Below are 22,473 nucleotides of genomic sequence, written 5' to 3' on the forward strand. Positions count from 1 at the left end.
TAGGCATGGTTCATTTATGAAACTTTCAACCACTCAAATTCTTTCCTGCCCTCAACCAAAATGGTGGTCAAGGTTTTCCGGGGGGCTGAAGCCTTCAGCCCTTAACTAAGATGGCACCCAGAATTTGGTTAAAAATTAGTTTGCCCTCGACCAACAGGGCCTCCGCAGCGTCGTTCACGTGACATTCCCGGACTACGGCAGGGGAGAGGGGGTAGGAGGGCCCTTGAAAAGGGTGCGCGTTCCCGTGGCGGTGCACCGGGTAGGTTTCAGTCAGAGTCACTATGGCGGCCGGCGCTGGCAAGGTAAGCTGAGGCGGCGGCGACCGCAAGGAAGGCAGGACCGGTCGTGGCGTTCTTGCTCCAAATCCCCGCAGCCTGCTTGCGGAGAGATCCACCGAGGTCGTGGTCAGCGACGGGTTCTGGAGGGGGTCTGGCTGAGAGGGGCGAGGGCTGAGACCGGCGGGCACCGGCTCCTGACGGCCGTTTGTTTTGATGTTTTCCCCACCAGGTCGGAAAGTTTCCTGCCTCGTCAGGCACAGCCTGAGCTTGCCCCACTGGCCGCGAGTGGTGGAGGCTGCGGCGGACCCAACCCGGGGCCTCCAGGCCTCTCCCTCAACCTTCGGGCCAGTCTCCCTCCCCCACCTCCTCGTCCTCCGGGATCTGCGGCTGCCGTCCCTGAGATGCGACCCTCCCGGGGGCGATCCTAAGGGGTTGTGCTGAGCGGCAGCCGAGAGCTCAGGCGTCCAAGAACCAACTTCCCGCCGACCCGGTCGTCCGAGCCTCCCTGGGGTAGCGCCTCGTTCAGTCCGCACCGGCCTGCGGAGCCGGGTCCCCGCCCTGGTCGCGGGGACGTCCGCCAGGTGCCCGGGAGTCCGGATTCGGCTGCTTCCAGAGCCCCTGCGGGCCTCCACCCCTCGCGCTGAGGACCGCCGCCTCGGCTCGTGCCTGGCCGGGGACCCTTGCCCACTCCCGGGCGGCCTCCGCGCAGCAGTGGCAATGCAGACTGTCCCGCTGGCCCTCTAGACCCCCTCGCCGTCGCCTTCGCTTCTCCACCCCTGAGGCCCTTGAGCACCAGCGGTGGCTGCCCAGAGGTGCTTTGGCTACACCTTTCTTTGGCCTCGAAGGACCTTCCTGGCCGCACCAAATCGACCCTTCCTTCATGCTGCAGTGCTGCAACGTTTCCGCCACCAAGGGGGAGAAGCGCCCGCGATCTCAAACAAAACACAAGAATTGGTGTGTGACTCATCTGCTTGGATACCTTCAGTCCCCAAACTGTCTTCCAGGAGTTTTCTTGGCCGAAGCTGCCCGATGTTTGAGCCTTTTCTTCCCAGGGAAGATGGACTGAAAGATGCTGGTTGGGGACTTTTTGTGATCTGGGCGCTGCTGTGTTTTAAAGGAGGTGATGGGACTTGGGCTTGCTTGTCTCCCCACCCAAGTGAAGAGTTGTTGATGTTCACTGGTTATGCTTAGAGAATGTTCAGTTTGTTTTAATTTAAAATTTTGGGGGGGATAGGGGTGTTGGCTTGTGAAGAGCATTCCGAATCTAGAGGAACTCCTTGTTGTCCCTGGTAGGAGAGACATCCCCAGTCTGTCCTCGATGCCGTCTGCCTTGGCCATCTTCACTTGCCGCCCGAACTCGCACCCGTTTCAGGAGCGTCATGTCTACCTGGATGAGCCCATCAAAATCGGCCGCTCGGTGGCACGCTGTCGACCAGCACAGAATAATGCCACCTTTGATTGCAAAGTGCTGTCAAGGAACCATGCTCTCGTCTGGTTTGATCACAAGACTGGCAAGGTAATTTCACCACATTGTCTAACAATCTTTTCAGTGTTTCTTTGCTGAGAGCCATAATGTATGCAGGATCCCAGGGTTGCATCCAGAGGACACTGTCAAAAAGGCCATGGAACCAACTTTTTGTGTGCCTTATTCTAGTGGAAATTTAATTGAGGTGGTTGAATGAAAACAGAGAAGGTATTGTAATTAAATGACTCAGGAGGGCGATGGCATCTTGATAACGTGGTCATTCCCAGTGAAATCTCAAACCCTAATTCTTTTTGGAAAACTAGATAGTGAAATTTGGCATCTTGCTTTCAATCTTTTTAGAAAGGTGAATCTGCACTTCAGTGCTTGATTAAGCAAGCAGCCTTTCCCAAAGCAATTCGGGAAATTTGGCCTGTATTACACTGGGGCTCAAGTGTCCCTGTGGTGAAATGTAGTTAACACAGCTTTTAGTTGAGTTCAGATAAGGGCCTTTCTAGTAAGGATAATCTAATCGCTTGTGTAAGCTTAATGTTTTTCAAAGGTCTGTTACATATTTATACTTTTGAAGGAATAATTTGCAATAACCAAAGCAACTTAATTAAGTGTGAACAACTGTAAATTTTTGTTTTCAGAGTTTTGTTTACAAGTTGGGTGAAAAATATACCTATTATTTTTGAAAATCACTTTTTGATATTCTCTGCAGCACTTATTTAGTACATAATGCTTACTTACAGGGTGATATTAAAACATTAGTGTTAGGAAATTAATTTATTTTCTGAAATTATATCCAATGCTATCAATTACAGCATTACTTAAATATAACAGAATGAGTTCAGTGCATTTCATTTTAAGTGTAAACATTTTGGCATTTTTATGTTGACACTCTAATTAATGTATGCGTGTGCTTTTAATTTAAGAAATCAAAAGAGTAAGATCCTTTCGTTTTTTAATCTTGTATGGGGGTGGGGTATGTATACCAAAGAGTTCATCTTTGTGCCTAAACCTGAGGTTTTATTTGAACTGAATCAATTTATACTGAATCAATTCCAACTTAAAGTAAGTTATGTAAGGCTAATAGGAATATCTCAGGTTTCATCTCCTGACTTTTTGCCCCCTCTTTGAGTTAAATGATCAAGCTTTTCTTAAAAGAATATAAGTCTTCAAGAGTAGTTTTTTGAAATGAAAGAAACATGAGCCTCATATCGAAGCAAGAAAATACTTCTGTGGCTACTGACTTAAAGAATTATTAAATAAATTACCTTTTAAATAGAGGAGGATGAGATTGCCCAAGTGTGTGTGCTTGTATAATACCTTTAACCTACTCTGTGTAGGATAAAATCTGAAAAATTATGTCAATTTTTCTGTATTAACACCAGCTGCTCATTTACCTGTGGAACAGACTCCTTTTTCTCCCTGGAAGCTAAAGCTTGGGTGCTTCAAAGACTTCATACATTTTCTGTAATCCTTCAAAATGAGTGTTCTCGGAGCTCATCTTTCCAGCTGTTGAACTAAGTATCAGTTAACTAGTGTCTTAATTCAACCAGCTTTTACATTTTTGCCTTTTTGTCCCTGGACAACAGTTTGGTCCAGCTTAATCAGATGATAGGTTTGCTCACAGTGTATGCTATTAAATATACTTTCTTTGATTCAACACTAGAAGGAGACTACAGTTTTTCTTTTTTTAAAATAGTGTTGAATGCACAGTGCTTCCCATGGCTATACCAAAACCCTCATAGTAGGTTAATTTATAGATCAATAGGAGCTGGGGGATAGATTGTTTAGTGGTAGAGCACTAGCCTAGCATGCAGCACCACAAAAACAAACAAGCAAACAAAAACCCAACTATTTTGGGATGACTAAGAATATATCAGTATTGAGTAGTTATGAATTTAGATGACATTTTGAAATTTAAATGGAATTTGTTATTTAGGAAAACTTTTTATCATTTGGCTGGGAATATAGCTCAGTAGAGTGCTTGCCTAGCATGTGCAAGGCCCTGGGCTTGATCCCCAGTACCCACTCTCCCTCACACATGTAAAAACCCAAACAAACAAAAACCTTATTTTTGAAGGATAGACTTGTTTTATTTCTATCATTTTCACCTGTTTTTTTCTTTTGCCTTATTAGCTAAAATAACATTCAGGATATGAGGCAATTAATGTGTACATAGAATTATTAACTAACTACCACATAGTCTAGTTAAAATAATAACCTCTCAGATCTTGCCATGCTTTCAACTTGTTTAGGAATTAAAGCTTGATTTGACTAGACAGGTTTTTATTGAGCATCTATTATGTGCCAGATGCTGGGAGTTACTGAAAAACCATACCAGTTTGACCAAATATCATCATTTACTGTTTTCTATGTGAACTTTGTAGTTTGGAAATTTATGCTGTGATCAGCTAATAACAAAAATCCTCAGGCCTAATATATATCTCTAGCAAATTATAAAACACAAGAATCCTCTCCTATAAGTATCATTTCAAAGAAGTTTGTTGTTTAAACATTTCTAAGCTTCAATTTTCTTTTCTTTTTGGTGCTTGGGTGCAAAGCAGAAGCTTACCACTGAGCTGTATCCCCAGCCCCCCTCTCATTGTTTTGAGGATTGAGATAATTATGTAAATCACTTAGCACCTTGTGCCTGGCCCTTATTAAGGGCTCAGTACTCAGAGAAGGAGGAGGGTGTTTGTGGGGGAACAGAGAATCCTCTTGACAGAATAGCACTTTGTAATTTGCTATTGTGCTATGCAATTTTAGGAAGCTAATGAAAAATCATTTTTCTTTAATGTGATACACGTTGAAGTAATTTTAAAAATAGAAACTAATGAAGTTGATAACTTTGTCCAAGTAGACATTTTGCTTGGGGGGTTGGAAATGGGAGTAATATGCCCTTTGGTTGACTTGACTTTCAATTTGTGGGTAACTTGGGAGGGCCATTAAAAGTTTGAAGAAATAATAAATACTTGAAACTTTTTTGATTATACAAATAACATTCATTATAGAAAACTGACAAAATGTAGGCAGATGGAAATCTAGCTGACACTTTTTAATGCTAAATCCATGGAATGTTTCATTTTATTTAAACCTGCATGTTGGAGGATGACAGGTTTGCCACAAAGTGTAGTTTTTAATATCTTTCCCAAATCATCTTCTCAGGGATGTAACAATTGTCCTGGCTCTGTGTATCATCCTTCACTCCATTTTGGAATTCAGACTCTTCAAATTAGGTAACAAAATGATTATTAGTCCTTCAGTTGACTCAAAAGTGCTCATGAGCAAGCAAATCAACCCATACGGTAGTTGCATAGAAGGAGTTGGTGAAAAGACTTGTGATTTGAATGGTACCTTTTGATTTGAGGCTTTGGGCACTGGTGACAGGCTAGTGGTTGACACAGTAGTCTACCATAGTCTCATTGTAATTTACTTAGTAGTACTGGCTGTCTTGCCATTCTCACTTTGCATATGTTTGAGCACCTGTTCTGTCATGATCTGTTTTAATGAAGGATATGGTATTGAGGTGAGAAGAAATGGCAACTCCTAAGAAGTGATTATTTCTTCTTTGTAGGAGCTTATTATATATTATATAGAGAGGGTGATTATTCACCTTGAAAACAGTTGATTGAGATGATAATATATGTGTTTAAATCATAAGAAAGTGATGGGGTGGATAAATAAAAGTAAAGCTTTTTTTAGTTGTTTTTGTTTTCAGGGGATGTGGGTAGAATAAAAGAAAAGGAGAAACGTTTGAATCAGCTTGGCATCTTCACATTGCTGAGGAAACTGATTTTATTATATTGGAGTGTTCTTTTGGAGAGTTATGGGTAAACATCATCCATTTTATGGGTGAGATGTTGTTTTTATGTTTGTGTCTTTGTAGTTAATTATCAGACCCTGGAGGAGATGTGTCTGTTTCCTACTATTTTGTATAAAGGAGATTTTGAGTAAATAAATCTGAGTAGTGTGGTGTCAGGTTGTGCAGTGCCTTCATTACCAAGCCAAGAATGTGGCACCTTTGTTTTAGTAAAGGTCAAGGAGAGTTCTGAGCAGAGGCACTGACACTAAAACCACCATTTAAGAAAGAATGATGTGGGCTGGGGTTGTGGCTCAATGGTAGAGCGTTTGCTTATCATGTGTGAGGTCCTGGGTTCGATTCTCAGCACCACATAAAAATAAAGAAATAAAATAAAAGGTATTGTGTCCAACTACAACTGAAAAAGAAATATTAAAAAAGAAAGAAAGAAAAAATAATGCAAGAACAGTATGTATAGACTGACCTGGAACAGGGAAAAATGAGTAAGTGTTTAAGCAACACTTGTGCACTAACTATATGCCAGGCCCTGTACCAGGCCCTGTCCTAAATGCTTCACACATGCCAGGAGCAGTGACAGAAGCCTATAATCCCAGCAACTTGGGAGGCTGAGGCAGGAAAATCACAAGTTTTTTTCCACCAGCCTTAGCAACCTTGCAAGACCTATCTCAAAAGAAAAACTTAAAAAGGGATGGGAATATAGCTCAATGGTAGAGCACCTCTGCGTTCAGTTCCCAGGACCAAGACAAGACAAAAGAGATTCAATTAACTGTTTTACCTTTAACTTATTTATTTAATCCTCAACTCTTTGAGATAGGTGCTTACTTTTCCCACACAAATGAGGAAATCGGGGCACAGAAATTAGGTTAGGTTAACTTGCCCAAGTTCACCTACCTAGTAAATGGTAGAACTGAGATTTGAGCCCAGATATTTTTACTCTTGACTCTAGAGCCTGAGCTCATAACCAAAGCCATTCCAAGACTTTGTAATATTTTAGCTAGGATGTGATTTTTGTAAGGTCATTTGGAATAAAAAGATTAATTGCCAGAAATGAAATCAGACAAGAGTGTTAAATTGTCCATTAGAACTTCAGCAAAGAGAGAAACTGTAAGAATTAAAGATTTTATTGACCTTAGGACTGTGTGTGTGAGTGTGTTACTGCAGATTGAATTTAGGGTTTTGCTCTTACTAGGCAAGGTGGCCATTGAGCTTTAAACCCCAGTCTCTAGACCTTAACATTTTTAATAAAGGGCACTCTATTTAGATAGAGTCAATCAAGGAAAGGAGGAATTGCTTAAGCAAAGGCAAGAAGGAGGAAGGATAGGACATGTTCCAATGACATTGCAAGGAAGTCTTTGCAAAGGAAAAAATCAAGATTGGTTCTTTCCTTTTTCTTAGCATGTTTAAACATGACTGCAAAGATCCTGGCAATATCTTTTGAGATAGGTAGATTATACATTCACTGGTTTTGTGTGTTTAACAGATAACTAATTTTTTGTTGTTGTTGTTGTTCACAGAAGTAAAAAGGTCATTAAAAGGTGCTGTTTTTTTTGTGAGAAAATTGTTTAAGGTTAATGTTAACATGGATAGAAAGCCAGGTTGTATATATAAAGCACATATTTATTTATTTCTATGTTACTTTTTGTGGTCTCACTAAGTTGCTTAGGGCCTGGCTAAGTTTTTTGAGTGGGTGGGTGGGTACTGGGGATTTAACCCAGAGGTGCTTTACCACTGAGCCACATTCCCAGCCCTTTTCATGTTTTATTTTGAGACAGGGTCTTGCTAAATTGCATAGGACCTCACTAAGTTGCTTAGGCTGACTTTGAACTCACAATCCTCTTGTCTCAGCCTCCCTAGTGCTGGGATTACAGGCATGCACAACCACACCGGGCCTGACTAAATTTGTGAGAGTGGCCTCAAACTTGCAGTTCTCCAGCCAGAATTGCTGAGATTATAGGTGTACACCACTGTGCTCAACTCAGTGTTACTTTTTACAATAGTGGGAAATTGATGAACTATTTTCTCTGTTATTTCAAGTAGTTAAAAAAGTATGGGTGGTGGGTTGAGAATGTAGCTTAGTGGTATAATGCTTGCTAGCATGCATAGCCTTGGGTTTAATCCCCAATTCTAATAACAAAAACAAAAAAAGTATGAGTGGTAGGTGGGTACATGCCTGTAATCCTAGCCACTTCGGAGACTGAGGCAGGAAGATCACAAGTTAAGGCCAATCTGGACAATTTAGCTAGACCTTGTCAGAAAATAAAATGGGCTGGGGATATAGCTCAATGGCAGAGTACTTGCCTAGTGTGTACAAGGCCCTGAGTTCCAAGCTACCACAGGGTGGGGAAAATATACATATGTATAATTTTATGGGTGAGTACACTTAAAACCATTTTTTTCTCCACTTATTTGTAAGTAAGGTTAAATTCACTCTAGCTTCTCAGGCTCTTATTTGGTTTTCTTAAGTGGTATTTATGTTAGAGCTTAGTATCCATTCTCTTTGGTAAATAGAGAGGAGAGTGTCTGTCATTTAGGGTTTAAGTGAAAAGATTGCAAGATTGGTTCTTAGTGTATGTTGGTTACTTGGTGATTATTTGAATCAAGAAAAAGGTTGGCGTTTATTAGCTGCTGAAATGTTGTCAGTACTCTTTCCTCTCCTGGGTACCACGCTTCTCTTACTGGTACTTCAGGTAGACGATTTATACCCCTGTTCAAAAATCTTGGTTGTTGCCCCATTAATGTTTAATATTAAAATCTGTTCCTTGTTTTCTTTTTTTCCTCCCAGCTTTATATTTTATTACAGTTTTTTCTTTATCCCAAACTGTGTACCAGCCCTTTGACAATGCTTACTGTTTCTACAAGTGCCTTTTGCTGTATTCCCTTCCAGAATGACCTCTCTCCTTCATCCCTTGAGGCTTTGTTCCAATGTGAAACTTTTCCTGTCTCCCACTAACTGAAGAATTAATTGCTTCTTTCTCTATATTCCTATAGAACTTTGTATATAATTTCATTATAGGATATAGACAACAAAATAACCATGATGCAAATGTACTATTTCCCTGAGGCAAACACTTGAGAACAAAGGAGTGGGTACTATATAAATTTTGAGTAAATGAAATATGAACAATGGAGTAGTTGTATTTCTACAAGCCCCTGGAGAGTCAAAGGGCAGAAGGTCATTCAAGTTAGTTCTCAATTTGAGATCATGGACTCAATTACCAGTATATAGTCTTTGTATAAATCATTGTTGATTGAGAATAATAATGTTCAAGACACTTTGCTAAGTGTTTTGGGATTGTAGGTAATCATGTGGTTTATATTAGTTTTGAATATACATACATACACTCATGCAGAATAATACTTTCTTGGGTATTTAAAGGAAATATTTTAAAGTATTTTCTTATTTTATTTGATCTGTTTAACACTCTTTTAAAGTAAGTAGAACACTTGTTTAACACTCTTAAAAAGTAAGTAAAACACTATAGTCTGGCTCCTTTTATCCAAAAAGAGTTTGTTTAGAGTTTATTTGCACAAGGTCATTTAGTAGTAATTAAAACTAGAATCTAGATTTCTTATCCCCAAAATAAAAACCAAGTACTAGACCCTTATTCTAAATTCTCACTCCCCACCCCGCCCCACCACTGGGGATTGAACCAGGGGCACTTTATCACAAAGCTACATTCCCAGTCTTTTTTATTTTGAGACAGGTTGGTAGGGGCAGGGAGTAATGAGGAGTGTGATTATTAATTTTGGGTCAACTTGGCTAGGTTGTGTTTTTGGTCAAACTCAGTCTAGATGTTGCTGTGAAGGTATTTCTTAGATATGATTAACATACCAATAGACTTTGAGTAAAGTGTATTTCCTCTGTAATGTGAGCAGGCCATTATCAGTTGAATCAGTTGAATCCTAAGGAGAAAAGACCCCTGCCCCCAAGAAGGAATTCTGTCCCCAGAGAACCAGTGGTTAAAACTGCAATAACAGCTCTTCCTGAACTCTCCAGTCTGACACTGCTGATTTCAGACTTGCCAGGCCCCACAATCACATGAGCCAATTTCTTAAAATTAATCTCTCTGGGGGCTGGGGTTGTGGCTCAGTGGTAGAGCATTTGCCTGGCACATATGAGGCACTGGATTTGAGCCCCAGCACTACATAAGACTAAATAAACAAAATAAAGGTATTTAAAAACATTAATCTCTGTGTGTGTGTGTGTGTTTTCATACACATGTTATTGGTTCTGCTTTTCTAGAACCCTGACTGATATAGAGAAATACTGCTAAATGGGTACAGGTTTCTTTTGGAGATGATGAAAATGAAAAATCAACTGTGGTGATAGTTGTGTAACTGTGAATCCTATAATTTATTTACACACATATAAATATATTTATTTACCTTTTTTTTTCCCCCCCAAACTGGTGTTTGAGCCTAGGTCCTCACACATGCTAAGCAAGTGCCCTACTACTGAACTACAGCCTTGGCTCTTTTTTAGAATTTTATTTTGAGGTAGGTTCTCCAAAATTGCCTAGGCTGGCCTTGAACTTGTGATCCTCCTACCTCAGCCTCCCATATAGTTGGAATTATAGGTGTGTGCTACCATGCTTGGCTTAAGTTATATACTTTAAATAGGAAATTGTATTGTAGGCAAATTATATCTCAAGAAAGCCCTTATTAAAAAAAGGAACATTAGATGGAGTAATAGTTAGTATTAGTTTAGTGAAACAAATTAGGATATAGGAATGGAAGAGAGTGAGTGAGTATTCAGATGTGGATTAATTCAGCATCTTTTGCAATATAGTTTGATTTGTCTCTGTTAGTGTAAATGTCTTATTCTTGGACCTTTGCTTTAACAAATATAGTGGATGGAGTATTTCCAATTAAAAAATATTTGTGGGGTTGGGGTTGTAGCTCAGTCGTAGAGCACTTGCCTGGCATGTGTGAGGCACTGTGTTCGATCCTCAGCACCACATAAAAATAAGTAAAGGTATTGTGTCTATCTATACAAGTAAAAAATATTTTAAAAAATATTTGTAATTTGCTACAACTGTAGTATTATTTGGAAATTGTAATGCTAGAGTCTTAACGTGGGCATTGAAAAATGATTGGTAAGATGCAGTTTAAAATTCCCTTTCTGAACTTAGGAAGTGTAAGATAGTAATTTTACTCATCAATGATTTTTGAGGTATATGGCCATATAGAGATTGGTAAAAAATATATATTTTTTTAAAGATATCAATGGACCTTTATTTTATTGATTTATTTATATGTGATGCTGGGAATCGAACCCAGTGCCTCGCACATGCCAGGCAAGTGCTCTACCACTAAGCCACAACCCCAGCCCTAGTAAAATATTATTAGAATGAATGATGCTGGTTGTTTTTTTTTTTTTTTTAAGCGGGTGGGAGGGGATGGGGATTGAACCCAGGGGTGCTTTTACTACCGAGCTGCATCCTCAGCCCTTTTTGAGACAGGGGCTTACTATGTTGCCTAGGGTCTTGCTAAGTTGCTGAGGCTGGCTTCAAACTTTTGATCCTCTTGCCTTAGGTATGTGCCATTGCATCTAGCAAATGATGCTGTTTTGATTATTAGAAACTATTCACTTAAATTGTAGTTGAACTTAAACTGGGATCATTATGCATTCTAGTCTAAAGCTTGCAGTGTAATATAGTGTCCAGTAGGTAGCTCTGTAAAAATATAATTATAATTCAAATAAATTGAACAATAGAAGTATCTGTGATTCATTGTTTCCAGGGATCTAGGAGTGATGTGTTTCTTCCCCCAGGAATGGGGGCAGAAAGTGTGGGAGGAATGAAGAGGGCTTCACAGAGAAAGTTGTTTTTAAGCCACTGTTTGAAAATTGAGTAGGGTTTTGCTAGGTGGATAAAAAAGAGCAGTGCATTCTAGCCTGAGACAACAGCATGAGTTTAAGGCAGGAAAGTCTAAAAGAGAATGATATATTCTGGGAAACACAAATCCAGAAGTTAACAGAATTGGGGAGGGGAAATAAAACTACTGTCAAGTCTCTGAGGTACCTGAACACTGCTGGCATAGGCCTGATTGAGGAGTAGTTAAATTTTTTGGAGTTGGTCTCCCTGAGTTGGAATCATGGCTCCATTGCTTCCCAGATGAGTGACCTTGGGGAGTTTTTGTGCTTCATTTTCCCCTCTGTAAAAATAGTCTCAGGCTGAGGTTATAGCTCAGCCACAGAGTCCTTACCTGGTGTGCTCAAGGTCCTGGATTCAATTCCCAGCAACTCAAAAAACAAAAACTAAAAGAAAGCTAATAGCAAGATTTAATAAGAATTCATATAAAGCACTTAACAGGATGTCTAGAACATAAGTATTCAATAACTTGTGGCTATTATAATTTTTTCTTGTTTTGTGTTTGCACAAAATACTTATATGCTTATTTTCTGTACAAGTACTTTTTCATTGTTAAAAATTTTCTTCTTTGAATAGTTGTCTTTAGAGTTTTCTAAACAAAGCAAATTATTTTACATGTGTGAAATTTTTGAATGTGTTAAAGTCTTTTAGTAATACCTATTATTCCATACTCTCAGTTTATATATTTTCACTCTAAAAGCAGGAAATATCAGTAGCATGCTTGGTCTGTCTTACTTGAAGTTATGAAATTAAAGGAGTTCAGTAAACTAAAAGACAAGAATCTAGAAATCAGGAAACACATATCAAAGTTTGTAATGCCATAATAGGCAATGGATCATAATAAACGTATTATGATGTTACTTCAGTCTTCAAGGATCTTTTAGTTTAATTGAGAAGCTAAAGCTAACTGCTGTTAAAAATTAGGGAAGAATTAAGTTGTAAATGGAATTAAAAGCACTGTATGGTCAAGATAGGTTCAGCTTATTTGTCTAGGAAGGGGCACTGGAATTAGAACCTGAAAGTTTAAGATAGATAATAACATATCTTTGACATGTAAAAGCCTAGCACTAAAAGACATAAGAGCAGAGTAATTATCAGAAGGCAACTGAGTCTAGAAGAGCTGCATATTATTTGGAATTTTAGTTGTGTATCATAGATACTATCTGTAGCTGATTTAAGCAGAACATCAGTGTATTGAAAGGACATAGGGTAGCTCACAGAATTCTTCAAAGGCTGGGAATCCAGGTTTGGAAACTCTGATGCTAGATCCGTAGCCAAAATCATGCCACAGAAATGGTCTGGTGTAGAGATGCTGCTGCATTCCTTGACCACTAGATACCTTCCCTTATAATGTGACATTTGGAATGGGATGATTCTTTTGGCACGGTTGTCATTGCTACCTCTGGAAAGTGTGTACTTTCTACTCTGCCACCAATCATGTATATTTGTGGTACTAACTCCTCATGTAGGGTCAGAGGTGTTTGATTGGCTGAGCCTAGGTTATATGTCATGACTTAGTGTTAGTCAACTCTCTATCTCTGTGACAAATACCTGATATAAATTAACTTATAAGGAAGAAAAGTTTATTTTTGACTTACAAAGTTCAGAGGTTTCAGTCTATGGTCACTTGGCCTTGATGCCTTTGGGGCTATAGTAAGGGAGCACATGATGGTGTAGAGCATGTGGCAGAGGAAGCTGCTTACTTCATGGAGGCATGCTTCCAGTTTAATTGAGAAGCTAGATTAAAGTGATTAACTGCGACTAGGTCCTACCTCTTAAAGGTTCCACTATCTCCTAATAATGCCACAAACTGACAACCAAGCCTTCAACACATAGGCATTTGGAGACATTTAAGACCCAAACTATATGTAGAACTACTATATGATCCAGCTGTCTTACTACTGATTATATATCCAAAGGAACTGAACTGAATGTATTTCAAGGAAAAATCTGCATATGCAAGTTTATTGGAGTTGTCTTTATTGATAAAAAGTAGTCTAGGACTGGGGGTAAAGACAGTATATGACATTTCAGCTTTTGGTTGAGAGTAGGCTTTGCTTCCTACCAAGTTGGTTAATTATTCAGTCATATCCAGGAATTTTAGATTCTGGTATCTGGGAAGATGACCATTGTTCTCATCAAGCAGAGTTTGTGTATCAAGGAACCCTGCAACTGGATTGACCAGCTGGGTTAGGTTAAATGACAGAGATAAACTTGTTCCATTTTAAGAAGTTTGTGGAGGTACATGGTTAATGGGGCAAAAGGAAAAAAATCTTTAGGAAATTAAGACATAAACCTTGGGGAAAGAATTTTGGAGTTGCAGGTATGCGCAAAGCTATGCTTCCTTGAAATCCATGCAGGTAATCCTGATAACTAAACTAGTATGTTTTGAGGTGAATTGTGAAATACTCATCTGCTTTAGCATGCAGACTTCATAATAAGAAGATTAGAAAATGAGGAATACTGGATTCACAGGTATAGGGAGTGAATAGGTAAGACTTGAAGACATTACAAAATATGATTTCTTATTTTCAACATTATTTCTATCTTGGCATGTTATTATGCTTATGTACATTGTTTTGAGGTTTTTTTTGCCAATCACTTTAAATTTTGCAATAAATTTATTTAAATACCATTTCTCATATTGTTAGAAGTATAAATTTAACAATTTGAATGAAAGCTGAAAGAAGTTGCCAGGAATGATGGCTGGTATGAAAGGCAGATATGAAGTGATAGTACCTACTTCAGAATATCAATATGAAATATATTTTGAAACAAAATTTACATAGTAGTTCTAGTCTTGCCATTTTAGATTGATATCGAGATTTACTCATAATTCTAAGTATGTGGAGGCAGAGTTTTCAGATGAGCATCGGGTAAGTTTATTGGCATTACACTTGTTTTTTATTTTTTATTGATACTTAATAATTGTACATGTGTATGGCATACATTGTGATATTTCAATACATGTAATACGCATACAGAATGTAACAATTGGATTAGGGTAATTGGCATATACAGTTGGCATATACATTCCTTTTTTTTAAAATAATTTTGTAGTTGTTGATGAACCTTTATTTATTTATCTATCTGTCTATTTGTTTATTTATTTGTAGTGCTGAGAATTGAACCTAGGGCCTCACAGATGCAAGGCATACACTCTGCCACTGTGCTACAACCTCAGCACTGTATGTCATTTCTTTGTGTTTCAGGAATATTCAAAATTCTCAGTGGCAGAGCGCTTGCCTAGCATGCATGAGGCACTGGGTTTGATCCACAGCACCACATAAACATAAACAAATAAAATAAAGGTATTCTGTCCGTCTATTGCTAAAAAAAAAAAAAAAAATTCTCTCCATTAGGGCTGGGGTTGTAGCTTGGTGGTAGAGTGCTTGCCTAGCACTTGTGAGGCACCGGGTTCAATCCTCAGCACCACATAAGATAAAAAATAAAAGATGTTGTGTCCACATGTAACTGAAAAATAAATATTTTTAAAAATTACAAAAAACACAATATACTGATACTATACTTGGTATTAGTAGTTTTTTTCTACCTCTCTCTTACCAATGATCTATGATCTTATTTGAGAATTGTGTCAAATCACAAAATTCTCATTTGTGTGACTCGGCTGTAGCTCTTTTGAAAGATGATACAATAGGCAAGCTATTCTAATAGTGTGTGAGAAAGTGATTAAAAACCATTTGCATTAAATTGTGGCATTGCTAAAATTAGTCATTATTGCTTCTTCCTTTTACAAATCTTTATTATTATTGCTTTATCACATAGCAATGTGAATGCTTAGGTGCACTAAGGAAATTATATACTTTAATATTATTGAGAATTATTTTCTTGATTGGCTGCTATACTGCTGATTGGCTGTTATCTTCTGTGTTTTATACATAAATATACACATGCATGTGCACACACAAACACACATAAAGTGTTTATGTTTTATATATAAATCTTGCTGCAAAAATATTATTCCCCAAACCACGTATTTGTAGTGTTGATAATCTGAATGTTAGGGCTGGTGGAGAAAAGCTTATGTTTCAAGTTTAGCCACTTTAACATGATTTACTGGAAGAGATTATTCTTTCTTCTTTTGAGAATCAAGCCATAGCTCCATTTTATGACTATGTAGTACTCTGATAATAGTAGCAATTAATACTGTTCTCTAAGTCATCTACCCTGTCAACTTTTTCTGTGTGTGTAATGCTAGATATGTAACCCAGGGCCTTGCACATGCTAAGTACGTGCTCTATCTCTAAAGTACATTCCCAGACTTTGAATTTCCCAGTTGTCTGCATTGTTGGACTGGGTAAATCTGAGTTATATATGTGAGCAATTCAGGCACACAAAATAAAAATTTTATATAATTTTTTAAAATGTTTTTTTAGTTGTAGATGGACACAATATCTTTATTTTTATTTATTTATTGTTATGTGGTGCTGAGGATCAAACCCAGGACCTTGTGTATACAAGGCAAGTGCTCTACCACTGAGCTACAATCCCAGCCCAATTTTATATAATTTAACATTATTACTCTTGTTATAAACATTTCCCATTTCCTGTTGATATCACATGCCAGGTTTTATACTAATTCATACTTTGTGGTTTTTATCAATGACTCTTAAGTATGGATATATTTTAGACAAGTTCTGGATTTTGTTGTTATCCTAAATCAGAATTATTAAGGGAAAGTTAACAGTTTATTCATGAAATTTTTCTAATTATCATAATTCTCGTTGATTTGTCCCTGCCCTTATTATTTTAAACTTTGATCATGTTTAACCCTTAATTTAACCATTACGTATATATTGCTTTGGGTTAGCTCTTTGGTTTATACAAGTTGAACATCACTCATCCAAAAATCTGAAATGCTTCAAAATCCAAAACTTTTTGAATGCTAACGTGTCACAAATGAAAAATCTCATAGCATGAATCTTTATTTCATGGCACAAAGTTATTTTTTAAATTGTATCAAATTATCTTCAGACTGTGTATAAAGTATATGAAATGTAAATTTTGTGTTTAGATTTTGGTCTCCTCCCTAAGATATCTCATTATGTATATACACATATTATAAAATCTGAAAAAAATCCAAAATCCCAAACATTTCTGGTTCGAAATATTTTTGAATAAGTTATGTTCAACCTGTAATCTGCTTAAAGGTAATTTTAATAGTCTGTTGTGTTATAGTTCTACAATACAGGTACAGTCCCTGGCAAGTAGTTAAAAAACACAATGCCTTTCTCCTCAAATTATAGAAGTCCTAGCTTTTTTTTTTTTTTTTTTTTAAATACCTCTTAGAAGAAAATGTAGGAGAATATTCCTGTGACCTTAGGGGTTGGGAAGGATATCAGTAATTTACAAAAAAAGGACCCACTGAAGGAGAAGATTGATAAATTAAAATACATTAAAATTAATTTTGTTAAATAATTTTCAAAAGTGAAGGAGAAAAATATTGGATAAGATATTTGTAATGCATATTCCTTGTAAAGGATTAGTAACCAGAATACAGAAATAACTTGTCCAAATTAAAAAAAAAAAAAAAAAAACAGAAAAGAAATAGTTAAAAGATACAAATAAGAATTTCACTGAAGACATAAGAATGGCCAATAAACGATGTTTATTCTAACTTGGGAACTGTAAATCTAAACAATGAGATAACCATTTTTCATCATTTAAGAAGTTGAGCATCAATTATAGGTAACACTGTAGAACTAGCTATAGGAACTCTCACACTCTGTTACTGATATGATGAATTATGTTGATTTTTTTTTTTTTAATGTTAAACCAACTTAGCATTCCTTGGGTAAATTCCATTCCTTCTTCTCTTTAGTAAGAGTATCACTTTTTTTTTTTTTGGTACTGCGGATTGAAGTCAGGAGTGTTCTACCTCTGAGCTCATCCCCAGACCCCCTCCCCCTTTAAAAAAATTTATTTATTTATTTTTTATTTTTTTTATTGGTTGTTCAAAACATTACAAAGCTCATGACATATCATCTTCCATACATTTGTTTCAAGTGGGTTATGAACTCCCATTTTTTACCCCAAATACAAGTTGCAGAATCACATCGGTTACTCATCCACATTTTTACATAATACCATATTAATAACTGTTGTATTCTGCTACCTTTCCTATCCCCTACTATCCCCCCTCCCCTTCCCTTTCATCTTCCCTCTCTACCCCATCTGCTGTTGTTTAATTCTCTCCCTTGTTTTTTTTTCTTCACCTTTCCCCTCACAAACTCTTATATGCAATTTTGTGTAACAGTGAGGGTCTCCTTCCATTTCCATATTTTCCCTTCTTTCTCCCTTTCTCTCCCACCACTCGTCTCTGTTTAATGTTAATCTTTTCCTCATGCTCTTCTTCCCTGTTCTGATCTTAGTTGCTCTCTTTATATCAAAGAAGACATTTGGCATTTGCTTTTTAAGGATTGGCTAGCTTCACTTAGCATATCTGCTCTAATGCCATCCATTTCCCTGCAAAATCCATGATTTTGTCATTTTTTAGTGCTGCGTAATACTCCATTGTGTATAGATGCCACAGTTTTTTAATCCATTCATCTATTGAAGGGCATCTAGGTTGATTCCAAAGTCTAGCTATTGTGAATTGTGCTGCTATGATCATTGATGTGGCAGTATCCCTATAGTATGCTCTTTTAAGGTCCTCAGGGAATAGACCGAGAAGGGCGATGGCTGGGTCAAATGGTGGTTCCATTCCCAGCTTTCCTAGGAATCTCCATACTGCTTTCCATATTGGCCGCACCAATTTGCAGTTCCACCAGCAATGTACAAGTGTACCCTTTTCCCCACATCCTCGCCAGCACTTATTGTTGCTTGACTTCATAATGGCTGCCAATCTTACTGGAGTGAGATGGTATCTTAGGGTGGTTTTGATTTGCATTTCTCTGACTGCTAGAGATGGTGAGCATTTTTTCATGTACTTGTTGTTTGATTGTATGTCCTCCTCTGAGAAGTGTCTGTTCAGGTCCTTGGCCCATTTGTTGATAGGGTTGTTTGTTATCTTATTGTTTAATTTTTTGAGTTCTTTGTATATTCTGGATATTAGGGCTCTATCTGAAGTGTGAGGAGTAAAAATTTGTTCCCAGGATGTAGGTTCCCTATTTACCTCTCTTATTGTTTCTCTTGCTGAGAAAAAACTTTTTAGTTTAAGTAAGTCCCATTTGTTTATTCTTGTATTTAACTCTTGGGCTATGGGCGTCCTATTAAGGAATTTGGAGCCCGACCCCACAATGTGTAGATCGGAGCCAACTTTTTCTTCTATCAGGTGCAGAGTCTCTGATTTGATATCTAGCTCCTTGATCCATTTTGAATTAACTTTTGTGCATGGCGAGAGAAAGGGGTTCAGCTTCATTTTGTTGCATATGGATTTCCAGTTTTCCCAGCACCATTTGTTGAAGATGCTATCCTTTCTCCATTGCATGCTTTTAGCGCCTCCCCCTTTAAAAAGACCCCCTCCCCCTTTAAAAAAATTTATTTTGAGACAGAGTATCATTAAGTTTCCCCAGGGGGAGACCTGAATTTTTTATCCTTCTACCTCAGGCTCCTGAGTAGCTGGGATTATGGTCATTATATATATATATAGTCACCATCACACCCCAATTGAATAATCATTTTGACAGAGTTTGACATAGTTTAATGCTAAACTTGAATATCTACCTAATAACCCAGCAGTTTTATATACCTCGGTATATATTCTATGATGTGTGTGTGTATGTGTTGCTGGGATCTAACAGAAAGCTTTGAAAAAAATTTTTATATCAGCATCAGGATTCATTTTCAAGCATGTTTGTAGTGGAATTTTCATAGTAGCAAAAAATGAAATAGTGAAAATGTTCATAGACAGGAATATGTAAAGTGGTTAATTTACACAACGGATGGCTGTACAGGAGTGAACATGAATGAATAGTAGATGCATATATCTGTGTGGATCATCTCAGAAATGTTGAATGAAAAGAATAAGTTGCAAAGGAATATTTATACTTGATGCTGTTTAATATAATTTTTAAAAAAAATCATACTATTTACTCATGTTTTACTACTATCCATAGTAATAGAATGGTAAGTGTATTTCCTTGTGGGGAAGACAGAAAGTTAATACAAAAATAGCTACATTTTACATATTATATGTTTTAAATTATTGATAAATATATACTTACTTATTCATCACTTCTTAATACTTAAAGCAGGTACTTGTTATTTATAGCTTAGAAGCAGAAAAATCTTAACTTACTAAAGTCACACTTCTAATAAGTAACAGTCTTTGTAATCAGATCCAAGGAGTCATCTCAAGTCTATGCTTTTAACAAGTAAGCCCTACTGCTTGTCCTGATGTTTAGTCCGTGGCCAGCGCAAATGATATGAAGGTTCGATATGAAGGTTCGGCCATGCGGGAAAATCCTAAGGGAGTTTAAATTAAAGACACAGACTCCAATTACCTTTAAACCAGCTCTAGGAGGGCTCCTCGAACCCCCAGCCTCAAGTTACCCATTAAAGTAACGAGGCTTACTGAAGAGGCTAGGGAGAGACAGTGAGCGCGCCAAGGGGAGGACTTTTATTTTTTTTTTTTTTAATTTTTTATTGTTGGCTGTTCAAAACATTACATAGTTCTTGATATATCATATTTCACAATTTGATTCAAGTGGGTTATGAGCTCCCATTTTTACCCCATATACAGATTGCAGAATCACGTCAGTTACACATCCATTGATTTACATATTGCCATACTAGTGTCTGTTGTATTCTGCTGTCTTTCCTATCCTCTACTATCCCCCCTCCCCTCCCCTCCCCTCCCCTCCCCTCTTCTCTCTCTGCCCCCTTTACTGACATTCGTTTGTCCCCCTTGTATTATTTTTCCCCTTCCCCTCACTTCCTCTTGTATGTACTTTTGTATACCTCTGAGGGTCTCCTTCCATTTCCATGCATTTTCCCTTCTCTCTCCCTTTCCCTCCCACCTCTCATCCCTGTTTAATGTTAATCTTCTTCTCATGCTCTTCGACCCTACTCTGTTCTTAGCTACTCTCCTTATATCAAAGAAGACATTTGACATTTGTTTTTTAGGGATTGGCTAGCTTCACTTAGCATAATCTGCTCTAATGCCATCCATTTCCCTGTAAATTCTATGATTTTGTCATTTTTTAATGCAGAGTAATACTCCATTGTGTATAAATGCCACATTTTTTTTATCCATTCATCCATTGAAGGGCATCTAGGTTGGTTCCACAGTCTAGCTATTGTGAATTGTGCTGCTATGAACATCGATGTAGCAGTGTCCCTGTAGCATGCTCTTTTTAGGTCTTTAGGGAATAGACCGAGAAGGGGAATAGCTGGGTCAAATGGTGGCTCCATTCCCAGCTTTCCAAGAAATCTCCATACTGCTTTCCAAATTGGCTGCACCAATTTGCAGTCCCACCAGCAATGTACAAGTGTACCCTTTTCCCCACATCCTCGCCAGCACTTGTTGTTGTTTGACTTCATAATGGCTGCCAATCTAACTGGAGTGAGATGGTATCTTAGGGTGGTTTTGATTTGCATTTCTCTGACTGCTAGAGATGGTGAGCATTTTTTCATGTACTTGTTGATTTGACTGTATGTCCTCCTCTGAGAAGTGTCTGTTCAGGTCCTTGGCCCATTTGTTGATAGGGTTGTTTGTTATCTTATTGTTTAATTTTTTGAGTTCTTTGTATATTCTGGATATTAGGGCTCTATCTGAAGTGTGAGGAGTAAAAATTTGTTCCCAGGATGTAGGTTCCCTATTTACCTCTCTTATTGTTTCTCTTGCTGAGAAAAAACTTTTTAGTTTAAGTAAGTCCCATTTGTTTATTCTTGTATTTAACTCTTGGGCTATGGGCGTCCTATTAAGGAATTTGGAGCCCGACCCCACAATGTGTAGATCGGAGCCAACTTTTTCTTCTATCAGGTGCAGAGTCTCTGATTTGATATCTAGCTCCTTGATCCATTTTGAATTAACTTTTGTGCATGGCGAGAGAAAGGGGTTCAGCTTCATTTTGTTGCATATGGATTTCCAGTTTTCCCAGCACCATTTGTTGAAGATGCTATCCTTTCTCCATTGCATGCTTTTAGCGCCTCCCCCTTTAAAAAGACCCCCTCCCCCTTTAAAAAAATTTATTTTGAGACAGAGTATCATTAAGTTTCCCCAGGGGGAGACCTGAATTTTTTATCCTTCTACCTCAGGCTCCTGAGTAGCTGGGATTATGGTCATTATATATATATATAGTCACCATCACACCCCAATTGAATAATCATTTTGACAGAGTTTGACATAGTTTAATGCTAAACTTGAATATCTACCTAATAACCCAGCAGTTTTATATACCTCGGTATATATTCTATGATGTGTGTGTGTATGTGTTGCTGGGATCTAACAGAAAGCTTTGAAAAAAATTTTTATATCAGCATCAGGATTCATTTTCAAGCATGTTTGTAGTGGAATTTTCATAGTAGCAAAAAATGAAATAGTGAAAATGTTCATAGACAGGAATATGTAAAGTGGTTAATTTACACAACGGATGGCTGTACAGGAGTGAACATGAATGAATAGTAGATGCATATATCTGTGTGGATCATCTCAGAAATGTTGAATGAAAAGAATAAGTTGCAAAGGAATATTTATACTTGATGCTGTTTAATATAATTTTTAAAAAAAATCATACTATTTACTCATGTTTTACTACTATCCATAGTAATAGAATGGTAAGTGTATTTCCTTGTGGGGAAGACAGAAAGTTAATACAAAAATAGCTACATTTTACATATTATATGTTTTAAATTATTGATAAATATATACTTACTTATTCATCACTTCTTAATACTTAAAGCAGGTACTTGTTATTTATAGCTTAGAAGCAGAAAAATCTTAACTTACTAAAGTCACACTTCTAATAAGTAACAGTCTTTGTAATCAGATCCAAGGAGTCATCTCAAGTCTATGCTTTTAACAAGTAAGCCCTACTGCTTGTCCTGATGTTTAGTCCGTGGCCA

General features: G+C 37.7%; 1 protein-coding gene across 26 annotated transcripts in view; it reads left to right on the forward strand.

Annotated features, from left to right (window-relative positions):
* Positions 1 to 217: 217 nt before the first annotated feature.
* The window catches only part of Slmap (sarcolemma associated protein), a 158,253-nt gene continuing 135,997 nt past the window's right edge, over positions 218 to 22,473 (forward strand). For 25 of the 26 annotated variants that reach the window (XM_071618915.1, XM_071618973.1, XM_071618952.1 and 22 more), the window contains exons 1-2: positions 218 to 302; positions 508 to 1,794. In XM_071618915.1, the coding sequence (XP_071475016.1) occupies positions 1,597 to 1,794 (198 nt within the window). In that variant the 5' untranslated portion in view covers positions 218 to 302; positions 508 to 1,596. Of the gene's footprint in view, positions 303 to 374; positions 399 to 507; positions 1,795 to 22,473 lie in introns of those variants that run through there. The other variant, XM_071618921.1, reaches the window with a different exon arrangement.

Source organism: Marmota flaviventris, chromosome 1 (genome assembly GCF_047511675.1).
Source record: "Marmota flaviventris isolate mMarFla1 chromosome 1, mMarFla1.hap1, whole genome shotgun sequence".
Lineage (NCBI taxonomy): Eukaryota > Metazoa > Chordata > Mammalia > Rodentia > Sciuridae > Marmota > Marmota flaviventris.